The 26,786-nt window shown below is 41.1% G+C and overlaps 1 protein-coding gene across 1 annotated transcript in view; it reads left to right on the plus strand.

The window, feature by feature from the left end:
• Window positions 1–26,786, plus strand: part of LOC132869966 (bile acid-CoA:amino acid N-acyltransferase-like) — a 56,042-nt gene that overhangs the window by 13,183 nt on the left and 16,073 nt on the right. The window contains exons 2-9 of the mRNA XM_060903530.1: window positions 1,845–1,944; window positions 6,063–6,253; window positions 6,685–6,842; window positions 9,913–10,026; window positions 11,663–11,750; window positions 16,771–16,951; window positions 17,721–17,811; window positions 20,775–20,855. Coding sequence (XP_060759513.1) covers window positions 1,845–1,944; window positions 6,063–6,253; window positions 6,685–6,842; window positions 9,913–10,026; window positions 11,663–11,750; window positions 16,771–16,951; window positions 17,721–17,811; window positions 20,775–20,855 — 1,004 coding nt within the window. The remainder of the gene's footprint in view (window positions 1–1,844; window positions 1,945–6,062; window positions 6,254–6,684; window positions 6,843–9,912; window positions 10,027–11,662; window positions 11,751–16,770; window positions 16,952–17,720; window positions 17,812–20,774; window positions 20,856–26,786) is intronic.

The raw sequence follows: 26,786 nt of genomic DNA on the forward strand, positions 1-26,786 counted from the left end.
GCACTGTCTTAACGCTACTAAAATGCATCTCTCTCACTAAACACTTTCCAACAGAATTTTTAAAAGGCACTAGAAATCCTATCAAAATCCTATCGGAATGCATCATTTGCAAACTTTGACTGAAAGTTTTCAAACAAAATTTTAAAATGGCACTATAAATGCTACCATACTATCAAAATATACTCCACAAAGAACTTCACTCGAATGCAAAATTTTAGTACTACCAAAATACACTCACTAGTAATCTTTCACTTAAAACCTCAAAACTCTATCAAAATCAATCATTTTCCAGATAATTCACTTGTAAACTTTCACTTAAAACTTTCAAACATAAATTCAAAATAGCACTAAGACACTACCACACTATTCAAATACACTCAAACAAATTCTGTCATGCAAAATGTCACTAAACACTTTAGAAGTTGTACAGTTTGTTTCTGAAATGGTATGGAAGACTAGTTTAATTTCACACTCAAATGTCCATTATATTCTGATTTAAGGTATCTTTACCTTAAAATGTGTAACTGGCTGGTCAAACATTTGCTTATCCATGGAAATTCATTCTCCCATGCAATCTGGTATTTGCATTCATATTTTTGCCGTTTGGTATTGGGTTTAGTGGCTATGATGAATGACTGCTTGTAAAAAATGTCGGACAGCCTGGGTGAATCCTACATTATGGAAGTGACTGTCGTTCTGTTCGTTGATTTGGTTAAAAATCAGTTGACATCAGCAGTGTTTCTCATACGATTCTGACTAGACATAATCGGGAGTATTTTTAACTTGGTGGTAGGGATTTCCCAAAACCGGGAGATTATCCGGTTTTTAACACATACGATCAGGAGGTGGGAGACGGAGGCTAAAATCGGGAGCCTCCCGCCGAAATCGGGAGGGTTGGCAAGTATGTCTACTGGCCGTTTTATAGTAAACAACAGCATAAACTTTCTAGATGCCTGTAGTCTGTAAAAAATGACTGATGTGAAAAATTTAGACAGGACTAAAACCTGAGAGAGATACTCTGGTAATAATTACATTACCCCAACTTCCAGTGTAAAACTAATTCAATCAGAAAAGGGCTCATCTTTGAGAAAACTCTAAAGACTGCATATGTATGCTCAAACTTGCACCTCCAGTTCCCTCCAGCTTCACATTTGAATCTCAAAACAATCATAGCAGTTAGTCATAGTACAAGCTACACGTGTCATTACACATAAAATGCATACTGTCATGATGTAGTATATGAGGAACTGCAAGGAACATTGGTAAATGTTCAAAGTATAATATAATCCAACATAAGGAGGAGTGGGATCAAGGACTCTTAACTGACAGCAATAATTGATTATAACAATATGTAAATATATGAGTAAACAGCAATAAATTATTTATTTGATTTTTAAAATCTTTATCAAACATCATCAAATACATTTCATATTGGCTAAGGTCTGGTGCCATATAATAAGATATAAATAGAGCCATAAATTTGATTTAAAATCTTGACAGCACACACTTTCATTTCAGAGCCCTGAAACACTGAAGCAGTGTTGAGCAGAATGACAAAAAAAAAAAAAAATTAAAAAAAAAAGGTCACAGATCACTGCATTTAGTTTCATGAAGGTTAAAGTTGGATCACACAGAATATGTGAGTGAAATAGGACACTGATTAACAACACGTGTTAAAAGGACACTAAACATTACCAGGAGACATGCAGTAGTTTCGCAGTATCCGTTTTAATCCTTCAATGAAGTAGCTTCATTTTTATTAGTTTTCATGTAAATTCTGCAATAATGCACAGTCTTATAGTCTGCCTTTCGAGATTGCTGAATGTGAACATGTGTGTATGCAGTGGAAAAGGACTCCAGTGTGGGAGGCACGTATACAGGTGTGGAGTCCATGGCATTGATGTGGAGCCTGCGGCCAGTGCAAGGCAGCCGAGCAGGACTGAGGTACGTCATATTACAGCGCTCAATTAAGATAAATTATCTCATCTCATCTCATTATCTCTAGCCGCTTTATCCTGTTCTACAGGGTCGCAGGCAAGCTGGAGCCTATCCCAGCTGACTACGGGCGAAAGGCGGGGTACACCCTGGACAAGTTGCCAGGTCATCACAGGGCTGACACATATGCCGCTTTTCCACTACAAACGCGGCTGAGTCGGGCTGAGCCGTGCCGTGCTGAGTCGAGCTGAGTGGGGCTATTGGAGTTGCATTTCGACTACAACCGCGCTGAACCGTGCTGGCTGGAAGTGGGTGGACACATTGGGTGGAGTTAGCGAAAGTGGGTGGACGTCACGTGATGTCGTTAAGCAGCGCAAACAGTGACATCAGTGAGCTTTTAAGTGGTAGTCTCACGACCCGGATAGTAAACAATAAACATGGAGGACATGGAGTCGTTAGTGTTGCTGGTCTTGGTGCTGTGGCTTGTTGTCACTGACAACACCAACAGATACTGGCAAGAGCGTATAGATGAGGCGAGGCGCATAAGGCTTCAGAAATTCTCGTAATTCGTAATTCTTCTTCTTCCGGGTTTACGGTGTTTACAGATCCCAGCGTGCTCGCGGGGCGTGTGTGGGCATGTGAGGACACTCCTCCTCACCAATCAGTGCACAGGGGAGTGTCTGCTCACGCCCCCAGCCTCACTCAGCTCGGTTTGGCTCGCTTCAGCCCCACTCCAAAACCGTGCGAGTTTTAGGGGCTAAGCAGGGCTGAAGCGAGCTGAGTCGTGCTGTTTTTTGGTAGTTGAAACGCGAGCCGTGTCGGGCTGAAGTGAGCTGAAAAAGGGTAGTGGAAAAGGGCCAATAGACACAGACAACCATTCACACCTACGGTCAATTTAGAGTCACCAGTTAACCTAACCTGCATGTCTTTGGACTGTGGGGGAAACCGGAGCACCCGGAGGAAACCCACGCAGACACGGGGAGAACATGCAAACTCCGCACAGAAAGGCCCTCGCCGGCCACGGGGCTCGAACCCAGGACCTTCTTGCTGTGAGGTGACAGCGCTAACCACTACACCACCGTGCCGCCTAAGATAAATTATTTTGCAGTAAATTATTTAAAATGTAAATACAGTGCTCTCCTCAGTTAGTGGCACCACTTGTAAAGATTAGTATAAAGGGTGAGAAAAAATTCATCTATTAGTAAAATGGCTCCATCTCACACTGAAATTATAAAAATCCAACCTTTTAATTGAAATATTTATTCAGAGAAAAACAAATCCCTCATCAAGAAATTATTTTCAACAAAAACACGTGCCACTATTATTAGCACCCCTGGAAATGATAGTGAACACAATGTAATGGAAGCATGTTTCCCATTTAAATTTTGCATTTTTGAGTTGATTGGAGTGTGTAGGAACTTTCAAGCTGTAATCCATGACTTCCTGATTAACTGGGGTGCAAATATGAGGTTACACAGAGACCAAATTCCCTTACCGTGTCCGAAATCACTCACTCGTTCACTACTCCCTACTCTCTATATAGGGAATTACTATATAGAGGACTATATAGCGAGCTCATTGGTAAAATGAAAGAAAAAAATGCTTTCGGACACCAGTACATCGCGCTGGTATTTACGTCATTACTGGCGCACAATTAAAGCGTGCCATATCAGTCGGCTGGTGGGTTTTCAAAATAATAAATACACGCATGTATTTTTGTGATACATACTATACTGAGCGTACAGTATTTCCCACTTTAATCAATACAAAGTACCTGTATCTTTCAGTTCTTTTAAATCAAGGCTGAATACTTTCTTCTTTGCCTCTGCCTTTTATTAAATCAAATTTGAGACTTTTAATTCGATTTCTTTCAGCGCGGCCGCAATGCTTGATGGGATATATTGCTTGGTTAGTGACCATCGGTTGTACACTACTTTTCGTGATGCATTGTGGGATACTTTGAGCGCACTATATAGGGTGTAAGAATCCTCACTATCATTTCGGGCAGCACTACAAAATGGTGTCCTCACTAAATAGTGCCCTATATAGTGAGCAGGGAGTGATTTCGGACACAGGGTTAGTGTTCCATCAACATGGGAAAGATAAGAGAACACAAACCAAATGAGGGAGAAGTGTGTTGACCTTCATAAGTCAGGGAATGGTTATATATTATAAATAAATAAAAAGCTACTTGCCTAAAAATGCCCATTTCTACTGTTAGGGTAATAATAAAAAAAAGTGGACACCAACTGGAATTGTTACAAATTTGCCTGGACGAGGACCCAAGTTTATTTTGCTCCCATGTATAGGGAGGATGATGAGAGAGAAAAAAATCCCTAAGGATCACTGTTGGTAAATTACAAGAAAAAGTAAAAGATCTTGGGGTTTCCAAGTCTCCAAAACTATCATCAGGCGTCACCTCCATGCCAACAGATTATTGGAAAGTTTGCCAGAAAAAAGCCTTTTCTTTCAGTTAACCACAAACCTAAGCACCTGAAGTTTGTGAAACACTATGACAACTTTGACTGGAACCATGTTTTATGGTCTGATGGAACAAAAATGGAGTTTTTTGGCAATAAACACTCAAGGTGGATTTGGTGTAAAAAGAAGGATGTATATAATGAAAAGAACCCAATCCCAACTGTAAAATATGGTGGAAGTTCTGTGATGTTTTGGGCTGTTTTTCCTCCAAAGGCCCTGGAAACCTTGTTCGGGTACATGGCATCATGGCGTCCATGAAATACCAGGGCATTTTAAATCAAAATCTGGCTGCCTCTGTCAGGAAACTAAAACTGGGTCATCACTGAATCTTCCAGCAGACAATGATCTGAAGCATATGTCCAAATCAACACAATAAATGGTTAGCTGACCAAAGAATCAAGCTTCTGCCATGACCATCTCAGTCCCCTGACCTGAGCCCCACTGAAAACCTGAGGGGTGAGCTGAGCTGAAGAGGAGCGAGCACAAGAGAGGGTCAAGGGCCCTGGATGATCTGGAGAGATTGTGTAAAGAGGAATGGTCTCAGATGCCCTGCTCTGTATTTCCAACCTGATAAAATGTTATAGGAGACTCTGTGCTGCTTTACTGGCAAAGGGAGGTTGTACAAAGTATTAAATGCCAATAATAGTGGCACATGGGTTTTTGTTGAAAATAATTATTTCATGATGAGGGATTTATTTTTCTCTGAATACATTTTTTTAAATAAAAGGTTGGATTTTTCTCATGTTTCAGTGTGAATTGAAGCTGCTTCACCAAAAAGTGGATTTTTTTCTAACTCTTTTTACTGATCTTTACAGGAGGCGGCAATAATTGTGGAGGGCATTAAATGGCAGTATAATTTTATTTGAGCACTTGATGCTTAAAACATGAAATCAGTTTTCCTAAAGTAGTGCATTTTTGTGTAAATGCAATTTGTGTAAAGTTTATTTTATTCATCATTTTATACCCATTATTTTGACCCTATTAAATTACAGGGTATGAAGACATTAGCTCTGGAGAACTTTATGGATGTGTAACTCAGTTTGGTGCTATAGAGAATGAGTTCTCAAATTTTGTGGACCTAGGGACTCAGTGATCTCCAAATTCAAGGCTAAATAATTCTTTTTGGTTTTCCTTTTAGCTGGTCCTGTTTTGTATTATCTGTTTGTTTTCAAATGTCCTTCTTACTTTTGTTAAGTTTGTCATTTGATTCAAGTTAACATAATTTATTAGACAGCTCATTTGAATACTAAATTCTGCATGGTCAATTATGGTGTTCTACAGACCATTGCTATGAATGACAGACCATTGCTTTATACCATGTCATGAGCAGAAGCAATAAAATTTTTAAAGCAATATTTTGTGTCAAATTATTGATTTCTTTAGTAAGTAGCTGTGTAATAAGCAGGATAATGTACAGTGAGCTGCTCATTATTAAGAAATAAACTTCTTCAGGGTGATTCAAGACCCTTCCATTTTGCGTTGGGATCATGCAAAGTTGGGTTTATTTCACAATAACATCTGGCTCACTGTACATTATCCCTTATTTATAGTCCTGCTTGTTTTTGAGTTATTCAGTTTTGGATTAAACCCATTCATGCATGTGACAGATAAACCTTGTGTACTCGCTCTCAATCTGTGTTATTTAGGTTGCAAACGCGAGATGTCCTCTCGCCAATGATATTCCACATTTCTGTGTACAATGGACACATTTCTCAGGATTTTAACCAGCTCACACCGTTGGTGACCAGCGTCATAGAAAGATGGTACATGGCTCCAGGTGTGCAAAGGGTCCATGTACGTGAGAAAGGAGTTCGAGGAACTTTGTTCATCCCTCCAGGTACACACACACACACTTGCTCATTTCTGTGTAGAAGTTAGGTTGTGAGTTCAAATCTCAGCATCACCAAATGCTACAGTTACCTGCTCAGTTGTATCATGGCTCAGGTGTACGTTGCTTTGGATAGAAGCGTTAACCAAGTGAGTAAGTCTCAATGTAAAACCTGAGAACCCAGAGGAAACCCACGCAAACGCAAGGTGAAGATGCAAAACATCACACACAGTACCCTGAGCTCAGGATTGAACCAGACACACTGGAGCTACCATGCCGCCCCTACCCAGTATGATCTTTATAAATAGCCTAGGCAAAATTAAAAAGTATATACAGTACAGGATAATAATAACTTAAATTATTACTTTCACTATTACTACTACAACTATTATTATTATTATTAAGTGCTTATAACTAAAGTACTCTTTCTGTTCATCCAGGTCCTAGCCCATTTCCAGGTGTGTTGGACTTGTGGGGAGGAGGTGGAGTTCTGGTGGAGTATCGAGCTGCCCTGCTAGCGTCACATGGCTTTCTTGCTTTTGCTCTGGAGTATATAACTCCAGGAGAAATGATAGCCATGAATAGTACTTACTTTGAGGTAATTCAGCCAAAACTCCTTATATTCTTCTAAGAATACATTTAAGCCTGAGTGGTGTAAGTGCACAGGAAGGTGATGTAATACAATGGTAACAAGTGTTGCCAGGCAAAACAAACCTCGCCCGGTAGCACTTATGATGAATATGAAGGAAGATATCACGAAAAAATAGGTACCCTGTGGGTACATGTGCCTACTGCTTATAAATAAAATTGTTTTCTGATACCATGTCCATACAGTAAATAGAGCATATATATTTACTCTGAGGCAGTAGCCACAAACATGAAGCGTAATCCAAAAATGAAAAATTTAAAAATCACAGAAGTAAAATATACCAAGTGTCTGTACTTTATATTATTCTACTCTTACCTCTTACAGTTTTCGAAACTGAAACCTCCGAACTGAGGCTGACATACACACGCTGTCGCCATGACCCAAACTCTTATTTCCCGGAAATGGCCCAGCATTAGAGCTCAGTGGAATGCACTTTCTCTCTGTAATAAGCATAAACATGTCTGAAAGAGATTTCTTTAGTCCATTTATTTCGAATGGTGAACCGAATTGTATACACTCACCGGCCATTTTAATCGGAACACATGTATGCGCAGTGCACGACTGTTACATTCTTGCATTCTTACCGCACGATGACACAGTGGCTTGCGCCTCTATATGAGGCAGTAGCCACAACCAAAACGATTTTGACCTTTTTGGTGACCTTGACTGGATGACCCTCAAAATGTTAGAGGCTCTATTTGAGACCAATGTCCATCTATCCTGAAAGTTTCATGGAGATTGGTTCAGCTGTTTTCCCATAATATCATTAAAAAAAAGAACAAAGAAACCAACAAACAAAGAAACCCCACCGAAAACAATACCTTGTCTCCTCGTGGACTCCGTCCTGGGAGAGGTAATAATGCCTCAGTCCCAACTTTTTTTCTCTCTCTTTTTTTTTTTTTTTTTTTGTGCTGCAGGCATCAAATTCTAACTTCATTTATATTTACAAAACAGATAAGTTGGTCAGTAAAGCTATTGAAAATCCTTTCTTTATACTTTTGTCTGTTAAATAAAGTTTCACGTGAATTAAATCACAGATTTTTGTTTTTATTGCATTTTGTAAAATATCCCAACTTTTCTGGAAGTGGGGTTTGTACTGTTTCCTGTGTGCATGTGTGTTCCAGTGTGCCACAAACAGAGGATGTACCTTACTGTAGTTACTTGGTTCACATACATACTATTGTACTATTTGCATATGGATTTTTGTTTTTGGAGTATATTTTGAATAAACAGGCATTTTGGATGAAAGCTTTCCTGAAGAGTGAATCCACATTCTCAACAGCTAACCACCATTTTTGCACATACAGTTAAGTCCATAAATATTTGTACAGAGACAACATTTTCTAATTTTGGTTCTGTACATAACCACAATTGAATTTTGAACAAAACAATTCAGATGCAGTTGAAGTTCAGACTTTCAGCTTTAATTCAGTGGGTTGAACAAAATGATTACATAAAAATGTGAGGAACTAAAGCATTTTTTAAACACAATCCCTTCATTTCAGGGGCTCAAAAGTAATTGGACAAATTAAATAATTGTAAATAAATTGTCCATTTCTAATACTTGTTGAAAACCCTTTGTTGGCAATGACTGCCTGAAGTCTTGAACTCATGGACATCACCAGATGCTGCGTTTCCTCCTTTTTAATGCTCTGCCAGGCCTTTACTGCAGCGGTTTTCAGTTGCTGTTTGTTTGTGGGCCTTTCTGTCTGAAGTTTAGTCTTTAACAAGTGAAATGCATGCTCAATTGGGTTGAGATCAGGTGACTGACTTGGCCATTCAAGAATATTCCACTTCTTTGCTTTTATAAACTCCTGGGTTGCTTTGGCTTTGTTTTGGGTCATTGTCCATCTGTATTATGAAACGCCGACCAATCAGTTTGGCTGCATTTGGCTGGATTTGAGCACACAGTATGTCTCTGAATACCTCAGAATTCATCCGGCTGCTTCTGTCCTGTGTCACATCATCAATAAACACTAGTAACCCAGTGCCACTGGCAGCCATGCATGCCCAAGCCATCACACTGCCTCTGCCGTGTTTTACAGATGATGTGGTATGCTTTGGATCATGAGCTGTACCACGCCTTCACCATACTTTTTTTCTTTCCATCATTCTGGTAGAGGTTGGTCTTGGTTTCATCTGTCCAAAGAATGTTCTTCCAGAACTGTGCTGGCTTTTTTAGATGTTTTTTTAGCAAAGTCCAATCTAGCCTTTTTATTCTTGAGGCTTATGAGTGGCTTGCACCATGCAGTGAACCCTCTGTATTTACTTTCATACAGTCTTCTCTTTATGGTAGATTTGGATATTGATAGGCCTACCTCCTGGAGAGTGTTGTTCCCTTAGTTAGCTGTTGTGAAGGGGTTTGTCTTCACCATGGAAATTATTCTGCGATCATCCACCACTGTTGTCTTCTGTGGGCATCCAGGTCTTTTTGCATTGATGAGTTCACCAGTGCTTTCTTTCTTTCTCAGGATGTACCAAACTGTAGATTTTGCCACTCCTAATATTGTAGCAATTTCTCGGATGGGTTTTTTCTGTTTTCGCAGCTTAAGGATGGCTTGTTTCACCTGCATGGAGAGCTCCTTTGACTGCATGTTTTCTTCACAGCAAAATCTTCCAAATTCAAGCACCACACCTCAAATCAACTCCAGGCCTTTTATCTGCTTAATTGAGAATGACATAACAAAGGAATTGCCCACACCTGCCCATGAATTACTTTTGGTCCCTTTAAAAACAGGGTGGCACATGTTAAGGAGCTGAAACTCCTAAACACTTCATCCAATTTTAATGTGGATAACCTCAAATGAAAGCTGAAAGTCTGGACTTTATGTCCATGTCCATTATATAACTATAACCTGAATGTTTCAGTAAACAGGTAAAAAAAAAATATTTGTCAGTGTCCAAATATATATGGACCTAACTTTAGCTCCCATGGACGTTTTTCTGCATCTGTGAACACTTTGGTTTTTGCATTTCATTTCATACTTGAGCTCAGGTTGGTGTTTGTTTTCTTTTGTAGGTAGCATATCAGATCCTGCAGGAGCATCCCATGGTTCTAAGGGACAGATTGGCTCTGTTGGGCCTCTCATTGGGTGGTTCTGTTGCTCTGTCTCTGGCTGCCTACTCTGTCAAGGTAATTTAGCATTATACATAAAATAAACAAAGAAAAACAATATTAGTGATAGGTTTTCCACTTTCCACAGGGATATGCAACCAAATATAGTTATTTACTTTCATTTAGTTTTAAATCTAGACTGTTAAGTCTATCTGCAAAATATTTATGGATATCTATTCCAGTACTTTTACTCTAAAAATCAGGTTGTCTGCCACCAAAGGTCCCGTGTTCTAAGTTGTTTAACACATCTAGATATCAGGAAAAGAAATATCAGGAAACAAAAGTTGAAATTCTGACCGATTGTGTCATATTCATCATTTGATCTTAAACCCAAATGTCTTCCATGTATAGCATAAACAAAAGAATTGGCTTTGCTGTTCCAAAACATTTGGAGGGGATGGTGTACGTGTTTGTTTAACAGATGTTCTCTCTGGGTGCACATCTAAGTTGAACTTTCTTTTGACATGCACAGAAAAATTTAAATTAAAAATTCCTGTCACATAGTCATATACACTCTGTTCAAGTCTGGAATCAAAATTTCCTCTTAAATTTTATGTCACAAAAAATTTCACTCACATAATACTTTACTCAAGTCCAAAGTTCAAATATCCTTGTCCTTGCAGAGCTCAAGGCTGCTAATATTCAGACCTACCAGCAAGTAGTCATGTACAATCTCGTGGTTGATTCTTCTTCTTCTCATAGCTGGCATAGCCTTCCTGGTGCTGTGTGCTTACACGTTTTCTTTCTAGCAAAAATATCCATAGTCGTACCGTATGTTAAAACAAAAGGACTCTCTTCTACAGTTATCACCAGGAGAAAGGACCCAACAAACTCCTTGTTGTTGAAATGAGGAGGAAAGAAGGTTTACCTATTTCTCATCGCTTGTCTGAAGCTGGAAAACCTGAAGTGTTATTAGCCGTTAATTTCACTGTTGTAAGGCGGATCCCCTTCTGTAGCATCTTCGAAACTTTGTTCCGGATCACACATCCTCTTTATTAAACACAATCATCAGCCGATGACAAAACTGACAGAAGTGGAAGAGCATGGGGGTAACTAGGACCGGAGCTGTTATTGCGTCGAATTCGTGATTGGGAGATCGTCAGAGTTGTGAGTAGCGAAACAAAACTGACTGACTTGACTAAACTTTTGGATATTTTGTTTAAAGGTTTCCTTTTTTATTTATTTCTGATAAAATCACTGGAAGAGGTTGGCAACTGGTAAACTGCAATGCTGGGTTTGAATAGCGCTGAACTGCAGTGTGGGTATTCTGTGATTGGAATAATACGTGGGAACTGAACTGTGATTGTGGGTGTTGGACTGATCTGGTTGAGAACAATATATCTATGAAACGTACAAATGATTTTGTGAATTGTTATTTGGGCTCTTTTCATTGTGTGATGTGGTGGGTGCTGGTAATAATTTAATTCTTGCCTATGATTCAGTACTAAACATTCTTAATTGTCTCCTAGATTCTTCTTGGCTTGGCTTTGCGAACGAAGATTCAAGGTCGGGTCTATCCACAACGGCTGCAGGCCTGACTGACGAGACCTATCCGGGACAGGCAGGCTCGGCTGCAGCAGCTGTAGATGAATGACTGATCAGTGTTTGGAGCAGAGGGCACCTTGTTTTTCCTTCTGCTTCTCTTCTCTTCCAGGCTGGTTGTACGTGTGCACTCGAAGGCTGTGACTGCCCCATGGATGATACTGCACCAGCCCACCCAGTCAGCAGCAAGAGAGGACCAGGTGTGAGTCAATGTGGCACATGGTCAGAAAGGCCTTGAGGAGGTCCTTGTACCTCTTCTGTGGGGCTCCTCTGTTGCGTCGCCCAGTGGACACAATACGTTGCATGGGTGGCTTGGTGTGGGCAACGAGAGCAGCATCGTCTGCAAGCAGCAGTTCGCGGATCAGCTGCTCCATTGTCTTGTGGGCCAGCAGGCGCTTCAGGTTGAATAGGCTGCCATCCATGCGATAGCGGATATAGATGCCATCGTCTTCGTCGAGATCTTGAGTGGCCTGCTGTAGCATCATGCTGAAGAAGATGGGAAAGAGTGTTGGCATGAGAACACAGCCCTGCTTGATGCCATTGATGATAGGGAAGGGCTCTGACAGTTCTCAATTCAGTCTGATTTGTCCGGACTGGTCCTCATGAAGTTGGGTGATCATTTTCATGAACTTTGAAGGGCAGCCTAGCTTTTCCAAGATCTGCCAGAGTCATTTTCTGCTGACAGTATCAAATACTTTGGTCTTGTAGTGCTCAGACCAGCGGTTCAGGATGGAAGTCTTGTCAATGAATAGCGCCGTTCTGTCTGCACTGTGCAGTGGACTCTGGACTTGGTAAGTGGGGCCGTAGACCGCCTTTAGAGCTTCGTAGAAACCATTGTAGTCCCCCATGTCCATGCACTGCTGAGCCTTCTTTGCAAGGGTTATCCACAACTTGTTCTGGATCTCTCGAAGCGTGTGCTGGAGGTTGTTGCATGTGAGGCAGAAGACCACTTTCTTCACAGGGCGAGACAGCTGAGCAAGATGGACCTGATGTGCTGACCTCTTCTTCACCAGAAGTTCTTGAGCTTGCGGCTCATTTTCATCAAACTAGTCTTTGTGTTTCTTGGTGGTGTATCCAAGGATATCTTTTGACACTTGAAGGATGGAAGATTTCAGGTGTTCCCACTGGTCTTCTGGTTCCATCCCCGGATTAGTGCTTTCCTGTTCAAGCTTGACTTGTAAACATGCTTGGAAGTTGGCTTTCACTTCGGCCGACTGGAGGCTGCTGACCTTTAGTTTCTTCTGAGATGCACCTTTTTTCTTCTTGGGCTTGAACTGAAGGTTCAATTTGCAGCAGACAAGGCGGTGGTCTGTATGGCATTCAGCACTGGGCATCACTCGGGTGTGCAAGACATCCTTTGTGTCTCGCTGCCGCACCAAGATGTAATCTATAAGGTGCCAGTGTTTGGACCAAGGATGCATCCAGGTTATTTTTAGGCTGTTCTTCTGCTGGAAGATGGTATTGGTGATGACAAGTTGCTGCTCTGCGCAGAACTCTAACAGCAAGTGATTGTTGTCGTTGCAGTTCCCAACTCCATGTTTGCCAAGAATTCCTTTCCAGGACTCTGAGTCTCGGCCCACTCTGGCATTGAAGTCGCCAAGGATGATGACCTTGTCGTCTGCTGGTATCTGCCACAGAAAGCCACGCAGATCAGCAGAGAACTTGTCCTTGTCTGCTGGGTTGGCTTGGAGGGTTGGGGCATACACACTGACCAGTGTGATGTAATGGCTGTTCTGGAGAGGAAGCCGCAGGGAGATGATGCAGTCTGAATGACCCCAGGGAAGATCAGTGAGCTTGGAAGCAATGGAGTCTCTGATTATAAGACCAACGCCTGAAAGGTGTCTTTCTGCATGTGCTTTACCCAACCAGTACAAGGTGTATCCAGCACCATGCTCCTTCAGGCTGCCTTCCTCAGCAAAGTGGACTTTGCTGACTGCGGTGATGTCGATATTGAGACGTTTCAGTTCATGTGCAACAAGAGCAGAATGTCGCACAGAGCGGTTGCTTCCGGTTGTATCTAGCATGGTTCGGATGTTTCAGCATGCTACTTTGGGTCGTTTCCCGCTGTTAGAGGTGGCAGGATACCTTTTCTTCTGTGATGTTGTCTGACTGCATGTGAAGATGCCCGTTGACTGCAGCAAGCCAACTGGGTTTGACGGGAGAGGAGCTTTGGTTTCGACCACCTTTTCTCGGCCCCTCCCTGTGTGGGGCAAGCAGTGCTGCCCTTAAACAAGGCTGCTTGGGCACTCAAGGGTGCTGCCGAGTGACAGCGTCATCTCCAGATTGACGCCAGGCGACCCATTACCCCGAGCCATTACCCCGAGCCACCTGCATGCAGGATTGGGACTGCGGCTTCCAGTGACATCTTCCACCTGACATTTTCACCCCTTTCCCATTGCTACAGGACTTGTTGGATGAAGGAGATGTGGACATTCCCTTCCAGCCTGCGCAATGGAGCTTTTAAGTGGAGTGCAGTGTGCGCAGTACTAGCCCCACCCTTTACACCTAAAGTTCATCTGCCATGGCCTAACAAGCTGGGATGGTGACAGCAAGGTCTTTGGGTTGTAGGTTTTATGTTAGAGTTCCCTCTCCTAAGCAGGTTGCTGTACCGGGCTGAAGAGGCCTGCCCCCCTATTATTTCAAACCAAAGCTGGTCGGCCACAGCCGCTCTCCACATAAATGGCGTGCTCTGGTCCTGATCACTTAGGCGTTGAGTTCCGAAGAGCCTTTCCGCCTTGGCCGGTGACCTCATCCTGGAAGTTCATATGCCCAGTGATGCAGTGTTTACTTCACTCCCTCATGTGGTTTAGCCCACTAGCTGAAATGGTGTACCGAGGTATGGCGCTTGGAACCAGCACGTGAGAGATTTAGGAGTTGGGTGAGGACCAGTGCGCTCGTCCACCCCAAAGAGTACTACTTCTGTCCAGAGCCCCCTACAGTTAGATTAAAAGCAAGTATACTAAATTTGTTAACCATTGAAACTAAGCATTCATGTGATACTTGAAGTTGATACATGTGTTCTTGTGTATTTCTCTTTCTTTTTTTTCTTTTGACTTAGCCTACATACTCCCTGATTATTTAAACAAATTTGGCAGTGTTTTACTGCCTGGCACCCCGGCTTACTATTAAATAAGAGGTAATTATTACAATACAGTGGTGCTTGAAAGTTTGTGAACCCTTTAGAATTTTCTATATTTCTGCATAAATATGAACTAAAACATCATCAGATTTTCACACAAGTCCTAAAAGTAGATAAAGAGAACCCAGTTAAACAAATGAGACAAAAATATTATACTTGGTCATTTATTTATTGAGGAAAATTATCCAATATTACATATCTGTGAGTGGAAAAAATATGTGAACCTCTAGGATTAGCAGTTAATTTGAAGGTGAAATTAGACTCTGGTGTTTTCAATCAATGGGATGACAAATCAGGTGTGAGTTGGCACCCTGTTTTGTTTAAAGAACAGGGATCTATCAAAGTCTGATCTTCACAACAAATGTTTGTGGAAGTGTATCATGGCACGAACAAAGGAGATTTCTGAGGACCTCAGAAAAAGCGTTGATGCTCATCAGGCTGGAAAAGGTTACAAAACCATCTCTAAAGAGTTTGGACTCCACCAATCCACAGTCAGACAGATTGTGTACAAATGGAGGAAATTCAAGACCATTGTTACCCTCCCCAGGAGTGGTCGACCAACAAAGATCACTCCAAGAGCAAGGTGTGTAATAGTTGGCGAGGTCACAAAGGACCCCAGGGTATCTTCTAAGCAACTGAAGGCCTCTCTCACATTGGCTAATGTTGATGTTCATGAGTCCACCATCAGGAGAACACTGAACAACAATGGTGTGCATGGCAGGGTTGCAAGGAGAAAGCCACTACTCTCCAAAAGGAACATTGCTGCTCGTCTGCAGTTTGCTAAAGATCATGTGGACAAGCCAGAAGGCTATTGGAAAAATGTTTTGTGGACGGATGAGACCAAAATAGAACTTTTTGGTTTAAATGAGAAGCATTATGTTTGGAGAAAGGAAAACACTGCATTCCAGCATAAGAACCTTGTCCCATCTGTTAAACATGGTGGTGGTAGTATCACGGTTTGGGCCTGTTTTGCTGCATCTGGGCCAGGATGGCTTGCCATCATTGATGGAACAATGAATTCTGAATTATACCAGGGAATTCTAAAGGAAAATGTCAGGACATCTGTCCGTAAACTGAATCTCAAGAGAAGGTGGGTCATGCAGCAAGACAACAACCCTAAGCACACAAGTCGTTCTACCAAAGAATGGTTAAAGAAGAAGAAAGTTAATGTTTTGGAATGGCCAAGTCAAAGTCCTGACCTTAATCCAATCGAAATGTTGTGGAAGGACCTGAAGCGAGCAGTTCGTGTGAGGAAACCCACCAACATCCCAGAGTTGAAGCTGTTCTGTATGGAGGAATGGGCTAAAATTCCTCCAAGCCGGTGTGCAGGACTGATCAACAGTTACCCAAAACGTTTAGTTGCAGTTATTGCTGCACAAGGGGGTCACACCAGATACTGAAAGCAAAGGTTCACATACTTTTGCCACTTACAGATGTGTAATATTGGATCATTTTCCTCAATAAATAAATGACCAAGTATAATATTTTTGTCTCATTTGTTTAACTGGGTTCTCTTTATCTACTTTTAGGACTTGTGTGAAAGTCTGATGATGTTTTAGGTAATATTTATGCAGAAATATAGAAAATTCTAAAAGGTTCACAAATTTTCAAGCACCACTGTACGTTTGTGAATTTCTGTTGCAAGGTAACGTTTGGGTGGTTCTTTAAGTACACTCCCCATTCACTTTATGAGCATTGTACACTTGCCCATTTATGCAGTTATCCAATCAGTCAAACAAAGGGTAGCAGCACAATACATAAAATCATGGAAGTGCAGGTCAAGAGCTTCAGTTAATGTTCACATCAGGCATCAGAATGATATGATCTACTAGATTAATTTAAAGAGATATGTATTATTAAAAACCCAGAGGCATGTCCGGCGGGATCACACTGTGTCTGGCAAGATCTGAATTTGCTGGTCAAATACCAATATTTAATGGCTAATGGACAGAGACCCTGACATGCGCGCACACACGGATCATTTCATTCACCATTAAGACTTTGTCTGACACAGATTGTCTAGAAAAGAATCAGTGAGGCTGAATTGTAAATATTAGTGCTATTGCATTGCTTCAGATGAGGGAATCATTACATTGAGAGAAATTTCTTCTTGCTGTCTGTATTGCTATCTCCTAAATACGGCTCGTATAACACTCTTACATATGTGATTTTGTCACAGCCCCGGTGTTGTATATGCATCAGTGGCAATCATCTCATTCCTGTGCGTAATACTATGTCTGAAATCATCGAAGAATTGATCAGGTACGTACATTGGAAATGTGTGTGCTTCCTCCTCTCAGAGCACTTTTAACAACTCTTGCTTTTCTGTACATACAAATATCTTTATACTTCAAATTTTAGATGTGTTCTCTTGTTCATTAAAATATGAAACTACTAAAAAGTATACCCACAACACTACGTGTCAGGATAATCTACAAATAGTTGGGAATGTTTATTCAGACAACATTACCATCCATTTTCTATATACCACTTATTCGTCAGGGTCAGAACCAATCCCAGCTGACTTCAGGCAAGAGATACCTGGGTAGTTTGCCAATCTGTTCCAGGGCAAACAGAGAAACAATCATTCACATCTATGGGCAATTTAGAGTAGCCAGTTGACCTAATCTGACTGTGGGAGGAAACCCACTGAGGCACGGGGAAAACATGCAAACTTTGCACAGATAGGCCCCAGTCAGCTGCGAGGTTTGAACCTAGAACCTTCTTGCTGTGAGGCAACAGTGCTAACCACTGCACCATCATGCTGCCCACAATATTACAACTTATTACCACAAATATGATCAGAAATCATTTTTTTAAGTGAAAGACTTTAGTTTCTGAATAAAAATCTGGTCTTTATTCAAAGGGGACTTTGTGACTTCCTAGTCATTGAAGTCGAATGTTTGTTGTAATATTAAATATGTAATAGTGAATGAATTGTTGGAGGTGAGCTGATAATTTGGAGTTGTTAAAATCTACTGCTTTGCAACTGAAAAAAACTATTAATTAATCATATTTAAATTATTTTTAGTCTGTCTCATAAAGGACGGATAAAGGATAATCAGGCCATCTTGAGAGACCTCTTCCTGCCCATCCCCACAGATCTAACCAAGAAAGTGGATGTAAGTAACTTTCTCCTGCATTATTGTAGCATCCTATCTTTTTTACACTGAAAGCAACATATTATTTTGCTGGTATCTGATTTTTTCCAAAATCCTCTTGCATTTGGGTATGTACAGTGGTGCTTGAAAGTTTGTGAATCCTTTAGAATTTTCTATATTTCTGTATAAGTATGACCAAAAACATCAGATTTTCACACAAGTCCTAAAAGTAGATAAAGAGAACCCAGTTAAACAAATGAGACAAAAATATTGTACTTGGTCATTTATTTATTGAGGAAAATGATCCAATATTATATATCTGTGAGTGGCAAAAGTATGTGAACCTTTGCTTTCAGTATCTGGTGTGACCCCCTTGTGCAGCAATAACTGCAACTAAACGTTTTGGGTAACTGTTGATCAGTCCTGCACACCGGCTTGGAGGAATTTTAGCCCATTCCTCTGTACAGAACAGCTTCAACTATGGGATGTTGGTGGGTTTCCTCACACGAACTGCTCGCTTCAGGTCCTTCCACAACATTTCGATTGGATTAAGGTCAGGACTTTGACTTGGCCATTCCAAAACATTAACTTTATTCTTCTTTAACCATTCTTTGGTAGAACGACTTGTGTGCTTAGGGTTGTTGTCTTGCTGCATGACCCACCTTCTCTTGAGATTCAGTTTACGGACAGATGTCCTGACATTTTCCTTTAGAATTCCCTGGTATAATTCAGAATTCATTGTTCCATCAATGATGGCAAGCCATCCTGGCCCAGATGCAGCAAAACAGGCCCAAACCGTGATACTACCACCACCATGTTTAACAGATGGGACAAGGTTCTTATGCTGGAATGCATTGTTCAGGGATGCAAACAGCGCACCTTTTGGCGGATGCCGCCTTTTTCACGGCTGAATCGCGCAGATCCGAATTTTTTTATTGGGGGGGGCGTTGGAGTGTCTGATTATAATTTCAAAGTAAATTCTGTATTAAAATTACTAAATAAGCAAATCCGTTACAGTCCATGAAACAGGAAGTATAAGGATGAGAAAAAAACAGTTTAAATCGGGAAGCTGCGCACATTTGCGCAGTCCTGCCGCTCAGGCTGCACAAATGTGCGCAGCTTCCCGATTTAAACTGTTTTTTTCTCATCCTTATACTTCCTGTTTCATGGACTGTAACGGATTTGCTTATTTAGTAATTTTAATACAGAATTTACTTTGAAATTATAATCAGACACTCCAACGCCCCCCCCCCCCCCCCCCCCCAAAAAAAAAAAAAAATTCGGATCTGCGCGATTCAGCCGTGAAAAAGGCGGCATCCGCCAAAAGGCTCGCTGTTTGCATCCCTGATTGTTTTTCTTTCTCCAAACATCTCTCATCTCATCTCATTATCTCTCGCTGCTTTATCCTGTCCTACAGGGTCACAGGCAAGCTGGAGCCTATCCCAGCTGACTACGGGCGAAAGGCGGGGTACACCCTAGACAAGTCGCCAGGTCATCACAGGGCTGACACACAGACACAGACAACCACTCACATTCACACCTATGGTAAATTTAGAGTCACCAGTTAACCTAACCTGCATGTCTTTGGACTGTGGGGGAACCCGGAGTGCCTGGAGGAAACCCACGCGGACACGGGAAGAACATGCAAACTCCGCACAGAAAGGCCCTCGCCGGCCACAGGGCTCGAACCCGGTCCTTCTTATTGTGAGGCGACAGCGCTAACCACTACACCACTGTGCTGCCCCTTCTCCAAACATAACGCTTCTCATTTAAACCAAAAAGTTCTATTTTGGTCTCATCCGACCACAAAACATTTTTCCAATAGCATTCTGGCTTGTCCACATGATCTTTAGCAAACTGCAGATGAGCAGCAATGTTCCTTTTGGAGAGCAGTGGCTTTCTCCTTGCAACCCTGTCATGCACACCATTGTCGTTCAGTGTTCTCCTGATGGTGGACTCATGAACATTAACATTAGCCAATGTGAGAGAGGCCTTCAGTTGCCTAGAAGTTACCCTGGGGTCCTTTGTGACCATTACACGCCGACTATTACACGCCTTGCTCTTGGAGTGATCTAAACTCTTTAGAAATGGTTTCGTAACCTTTTCCAGCCTGATGAGCAAAAACAATGTTTTTCCTGAGGTCCTCAGAAATCTCCTTTGTTCATGCCATGATACACTTCCACAAATATGTGTTGTGAAGTTCAGACTTTGATAGATCCCTATTCTTTAAATAAAACAGGGTGCCCACTCACACCTGATTTGTCATCCCATTGATTGAAAACACCTGACTCTAATTACACCTTCAAATTAACTGCTGATCCTAGAGGTTCACATACTTTTGCCACTCACAAATATGAAATCTCATCATCTCTAGCTGCTTTATCCTTCTACAGGGTCGCAGGCAAGCTGGAGCCTATCCCACCTGACTACGGGCGAAAGGCGGGGTACACCCTGGACAAGTTGCCAGGTCATCACAGGGCTGACACGTAGACACAGACAACCATTCACACCTACGGTCAATTTAGAGTCACCAGTTAACCTAACCTGCATGTCTTTGGACTGTGGGGGAAACCGGAGCACCCGGAGGAAACCCACGCGGACACGGGGAGAACATGCAAACTCCGCACAGAAAGGCCCTCGTCGGCCACGGGGCTCGAACCCGGACCTTCTTGCTGTGAGGCGACAGCGCTAACCACTACACCACCGTGCCGCCCAAATATGAAATATTGGATCATTTTCCTCAATAAATAAATGACCAAGTATAATATTTTTGTCTCATTTGTTTAACAGGGTTCTCTTTGTCTACTTTTAGGACTTGTGTGAAAATCTGATGTTGTTTTAGGTCATATTTATGCAGAAATATAGAAAATTCTAAAGGGTTCACAAACTTTCAAGCACCACTGTTAGTTTGTGGCTTTGTATGTGTACATTTTGTGTTTATATATGTTCACGCATACTGAGGTATTGTACTGTTAAACATACAGGTTGGGCAAATAAGATGTCCGCTGCTTTTGATTGTTGGGGATGATGATCAGAACTGTGCTGCACTGGAGTTTGCTGAAGATGTAAGAAGCTCATACAGACATATAATATTCATGATGTGACTACGTGTCTGTATAAAATATTGGGCTGCGATATCAATTTTTGGCTTTTTCTTTTTTTAAAGATTTTTTTTGGGCTTTTTCCACCTTTATTGGATAGGACAGTGTAGAGACAGGAAATGAGTGGGAGAGAGACAGGGAGGGATCGGGAAATGACCTCGGGTCGGAATTGAACCGGGTCCCCGGATTTATGGTATGGCGCCTTATCTACCTGAGCCACGATGCCCCCAATTTTTGGCTTTTTCTATTTTGATATTACAGTACTGTACTTTAGAGCTTGTTCCTTTCTTTTGTTTTCTGGCAATTCTCACAAATTTAAATTCACTATAATGTATAGCGTTTTTAGGTTCAATATGCAAGTACAGGCAAAGCAAAGTGTTACTTGTCTTCCGTTATAATGGATTTAACAGGAAAAGGAGGGGAGTTGTAGAATTGGGTGTACTTTCAATTTGTACACTGAGAGTCCAGAGTTCTTGACGAGGGTAAAAGTGTCTGAATTTCTTTTGTTTCAGACCTGCCAACCTTTACGCATTTTGTGTAGCAGATACGCATTTAGACATCAAACTACGCTGCTACGATTTAACACTTCAAAATACGCAAAAAGCCATTGATGGCTTTGAGTTCAAAGATCTTTAATATTCCGGTTCAACTGTCTGCATTCACGCACTAGGCAACTCGTCTATGGGTGTAACCGCACTGACCAGCAACCTGTAGAGAAAAGAAGACTTCGACCAATCACAGCGCTAGTTTTAAACTCTTCAAATAGGCCTAAGCCATAGACATATAAACACAGATGCCGCCTTCCGTGTAGAATCATACGTCATCCTTGCCGCCATATTGGATGTGGCAAAGTGGAGAATAAAGATGCCTCATTCATGTGCTGCGTTTAACTGTACCAACAAGTTTACCGTCCAAACGAGATCACATGGGATTACCTTTCACAGGTGAGACTGGAAAAATACTTTTCATTGTATTTGGTCATTATAACGTAATTTTACGAACAGATTTTCCCGACTTTGCGGCTAATATGAAGTCTCGCGCATAATAGCCGCTCGGTGAAACCTGTCTCCAAACAACGAATATAATATAATTTATTTCATAGCCCACCCAACCAATTTCACCACCAGCTGTCAGATGGTAATGGCACACTCAAAAATAGAAGAGATTGGAAGCATGTCAGACTGTGAAGCAATCACATGGAGCAATCCCATTGTAATATGGTTTAATTGAATTTTTTCCATATAGCACTGTATATTGCAAAAATTGTTTTTGGAGACATTTTATAGTCTATCTGCACGGCATTTAATGAAAGTGATGCGGAGACGGCACGGCACGGCTTCAGCAGCGTAAGCACAGCACATTATTCTCAGGGATGTGATTTTTTTTCCGCGAATTTGCGGAATTCCGCTTTTTTTTCACCTCAAAATTTGAAAAAAAATTTTTTCCGATTTTTCGCTCAAAAATCTGCATTCATATCCTATTCGTTCCGACTTTCAGTAATTCTGTCATTGAGATGAAACGAGGTACGTGATTGGCCCATCGCTCCGTAACAATCAATGAACGTGGTTGTTAGATAGCTGTACGTAAGCTCGCTTCAAACAAAGAGTTGAAAGATGGCAGCCTCCGTGATCGAGCATAAAGATGCACCTGATCATCAGTTTGGTGTGTGTGTGTGTGTTTTTTTTTTAAAGTAAATAAACATGGGGAAGAAGAAAAAAACAACCCAGCTCATTTCTTTCCCCATAATAAACCTGTGAGTGGTGATGGTGTCACTGCACGTGCGACAGTTGGGTATATTTTCGTGGGGTGACGAAGGTTGCCGTGGCAACGGGGCCTCGTGCCATCTGTTGCTTCCTGGATGCGCATGCGCACGCTATGAAAGTTGTGGTGAAAAGGTTAGCATCGGAGGGTAAACCCATAGATATACATAGAAGACTAGATGCCTCACCGCGTACTCCAGAACGTCCGCACAGGGCGGCCATCTTACCACAGGCAAGCTGCTTTTCCACAGAATTTGCGGTACACTGAGGCAAGACCATTGAGATGCTTAAATGTTTATACTCTTATCTCGCTGAAATTGACGTATATACAAATGGTTTGATTTCTTAAAACATTATTAATGCGGTTGTAATTCTGGGTGCTTGAACATGCTAAAATCGTACCTTTTCTCTTCAAAAACGACTTACTGCAGCTTTGTCAAAGTTGTGTTTCATGCTAGGCTAGCTCGTAGCACCAAGTAATTTTACATGGAAGGTCATGAGATAATATTTTCAATAACTGAAGTTGCACTTGCACATGGTTTTCATTTTCGGGTTAGTTAATTTAAAACAACTTACATTATGATTTCTAGAGGAAATTAAATTACTGACTGTGACGAGATGCCAGACTTCTGCGCGGCTTTCGGTTGCTCGAACCGGCGATGTCTGGAAAGTAGGGCACGCAGGATCACCTTTCACCAGTAAGATAATACATCATTTTTTTAAGGATAATCGGTAGCGTTATTTACTTAGTGAAATAATGTCCAATACAGTTCCTAATATGAGCAGCCAGGCTAGGACAACAGTATCATACTGTATTGTTACATTTGGGTGTGAGGTTGTAAGTGAGTAAGCTGTTTATTTAACTTTAGCTTCCCCTATGGCCCTATCACATGTAAAAATATTTTCACTAAAAATTGGAAATAAATTGTATGGTTATTTGTCCTAAGGCCGCAGTTATCCATAAGTATGCAGTGTTAGGCTTCTCACAGCATAGGAATTTCAGCATGTATTTTTTTTAAAACATAAAATGATTATTCATCATTAATATCAAATACATACTTCCGTTTGTTTTTTTTTATATAACAAACCAAACCGTTTGAATATCGATTGAAATTTGAGGAAGTTACGGTCATCTGAAAAGTACATATCGCTACCACCACAATGTAATGGGTAAGCCAGCTGTCTGAGGTAAGATGGCCGCCATGTGCGGACGTTCGACTTCGTTGACGGGCAACGGGGACGAGGCATCTAGTCTTCTATGTATATCTATGGGTAAACCTTCTGAGGAGAAAAGAAGAGTCAGTTTTTATTTCAGTTTGTTTTAGTTACGTCCGAAGACACAGCAGTTTAAATCACGGCTCTAGTTTACAAATCAAAATGGTTACTCGGTGAAAACAAAACAAAAACTAGAGAGAGGGGGAGTGGTGGGAGTTTAACCCGGGAAAGTGAGTCTGTGAGGCGGCAGTGATGCTTGACCCCTCCCGCCTCCTCTCACTTTACCTCAGAGTCTCTGCCAACTTCATCACAGATTATTTCACCTTTTTCACTCGAAGTTAGTTTTAATTTTCGCTCAAAACTTTTCCCACAGCGTGGATGTAAGGTAATTATACACAATTTTGATTTGTTTATTCAATATTAAAATGTTAGTGCAAATAATACATACTTGCCAACTTTTCAAAATTCTCATGAGGGAGAAAAGTGCATGAAAGACATTTTCAATTGGCCGAGGGTCTGATGCGCGGTTGAAATGATAAAAACAGTGGATCCCAATTAATTGCAAACACATTTTTTGTGAATGTTGTTTAGTGAAAAAGTGATTTTTATTCTTGCATATGAAAATCCTCAAGTGAGTGAACACTGTACAGTTCTGTATATGAGTCAATTTCACAGAAAACGTATTTTTTTTTGTCCGGACGTGTTTTGTTTACATTTTGAGATTTCTAAAACCTTTTGATAGCCTCGTATGATAAAATATTATCAGTTCTACCTTGCATTTCAAAATTTGACTACTTTGGTTCATAAATGTGTATTTTGTAGCAAATTTTAGGGTCGAAAATGAGCAAAAATGGCTGTTCCACTGAAAAGAGACTTTTTTTCAGACATGATTCTTAATGTTAGACAAAGGTGGAATTGAAACTTTTTCATGTTCAACGACAAGACTGTGGAAACCACAATGGACATATGATGTCATAAATTGAAAATGCCATTAAGAAAAGATATTTTTTCGATGTTTTGTTAATTTTTGTACCTGTCCCAGAGGTTTGTGTCAGTTCTGTTACCGTGATTAATCACATAAAAATAAATGCTCCCAAAAGCTATTATTGAAATTATTTGTTGCCAAGGATCTACATATTCTCACCTTTTATATGGATGGCAGAATGAACTGAATCTGAGAATATTTACTTAAAAATTTCAGTTTTGGTAAGTAGTCTATGCATGACTAATTTTTTTGTGTCAATCCTGTTACCCTGTCTAAACGGGGTGTGCAGTAACTTAATCAAATATTAGAAGTTGCCATACATAAGAAGCAAACCGGGAGACTACCAGGAGCAATAGAGTTTAATAAATAATGGTGGATGAATTCTTATGTTGCATCATGTTTGTTTGAAAAGGCACATTTAGGTATGTTCAACTTGTACAGTAATTGAAAGTATAAATTTTGTTTTTCCTTATACACTGACAGTCAATGAAAATGTCCAGGTGACATTTATGAAAATAATTGTATTCATAAGCTATGAAATCATGTACTAGAAGCTTACAGATCAATATACTGACATTTAACTCGAGATGAATAAACAAAAAATCACAATTGTTGTGAGCTTTGATAATGTACAGTCCGAACAAAATGGATACCCTGTAATTGGAAAGTTGCAGCTTCAGTACCGAGTATTGTCCCCACCAACAGCAATACAAGCCGTCAGTCTGCGACGCATACTGCGTATCAAACGGCGAATCCTGTCTTGTGGAATGGCCTGCCACTCCTCTTGAAGAGCCTGGATCAGTTGACCTCTGTTCATGGGACGAGGAACACGGTTCTGGATCTGAACACCAAGGTGATCCCATAAATGCTCAATGGGATTGAGATCAGGTGAATACGCAGGCCATGGCAGGGTTTGGACATTCAATCGATGCCCAACTAATGAAAAACTTAGGCCGGCTTGCACCATGCCGAGGGCCCGCCATCTGTCATCTGGATTTAACCGTGGCATCTTGGACATAAGGAATACAAAAGTCGGCTTTTTCATGGCCTTAATAAAGGCTATCCAACCCATCCTTTCAACCGTGTACAAATTTTTGTTTTTCTCCAAAACAGCACTTTGAGCTGATTCCTAAAGACCACTCCCTGAAGACTATTGAAAAATGTTTGGATTGAGGAGAACTCATTAATGACTTCTGTGCACGCTATTCAATAGAAACATCTCAAAACAAACATTTCCCCAACTCCGTATTGCATAATATGTTGAATTATTGACCCGGACTTTTTCATTGACTGCCAGTATACAATTTTCTATTTATTCTAATGCAGATCATTTAATTTAGAATGACATTTTTAGGTTTCATGTTTTGGCTTTTTGTCTGTTAAGAATCACTGAATTTACTATAGGGGCTCAGAGTTGCATGTTGACCATTAAATTGGCTTGAATTTGTTAATCATGACAAGTTTTTTCTTGTGCGTTTGCTTGCCATTTTAGTACAATTTTTAAGTCAGAAAACCCCAGGAGCTTCGGGGGGCTTCGCCCCCCTTGTCCCCCCACCAGGGCGCTGCCCCGGACCAGCTGGGGGCCACAGGCCCCCAGACCCCCGGCTAAAATTTTCAGATAATTTCACCAGCCCCAAATCACATCCCTGTATTCTACACGATCCCCGCTGAGCTCCAAAACATGCCTTGATGTGTAGATATCGTTAGTAGCCTACAATAGTAGCAGCGGAATAAAAAAACAAACAAACCAAGTTTCCGATAGCTTGATTCCGGTATAGGCCTGCTGCATGTTGAGGAAATTTAGGTCACACCTCCCACGGAATATTGACGGGTATTTCGCACACTATTTATAACCATCACGTTAAAAGTTATATGTGTTGTTTTGATGCCTGTTTGTTTCCCAAATATACATGTGTGTGTCTTAATGGGTGAATA

Source organism: Neoarius graeffei, chromosome 21 (genome assembly GCF_027579695.1).
Source record: "Neoarius graeffei isolate fNeoGra1 chromosome 21, fNeoGra1.pri, whole genome shotgun sequence".
Lineage (NCBI taxonomy): Eukaryota > Metazoa > Chordata > Actinopteri > Siluriformes > Ariidae > Neoarius > Neoarius graeffei.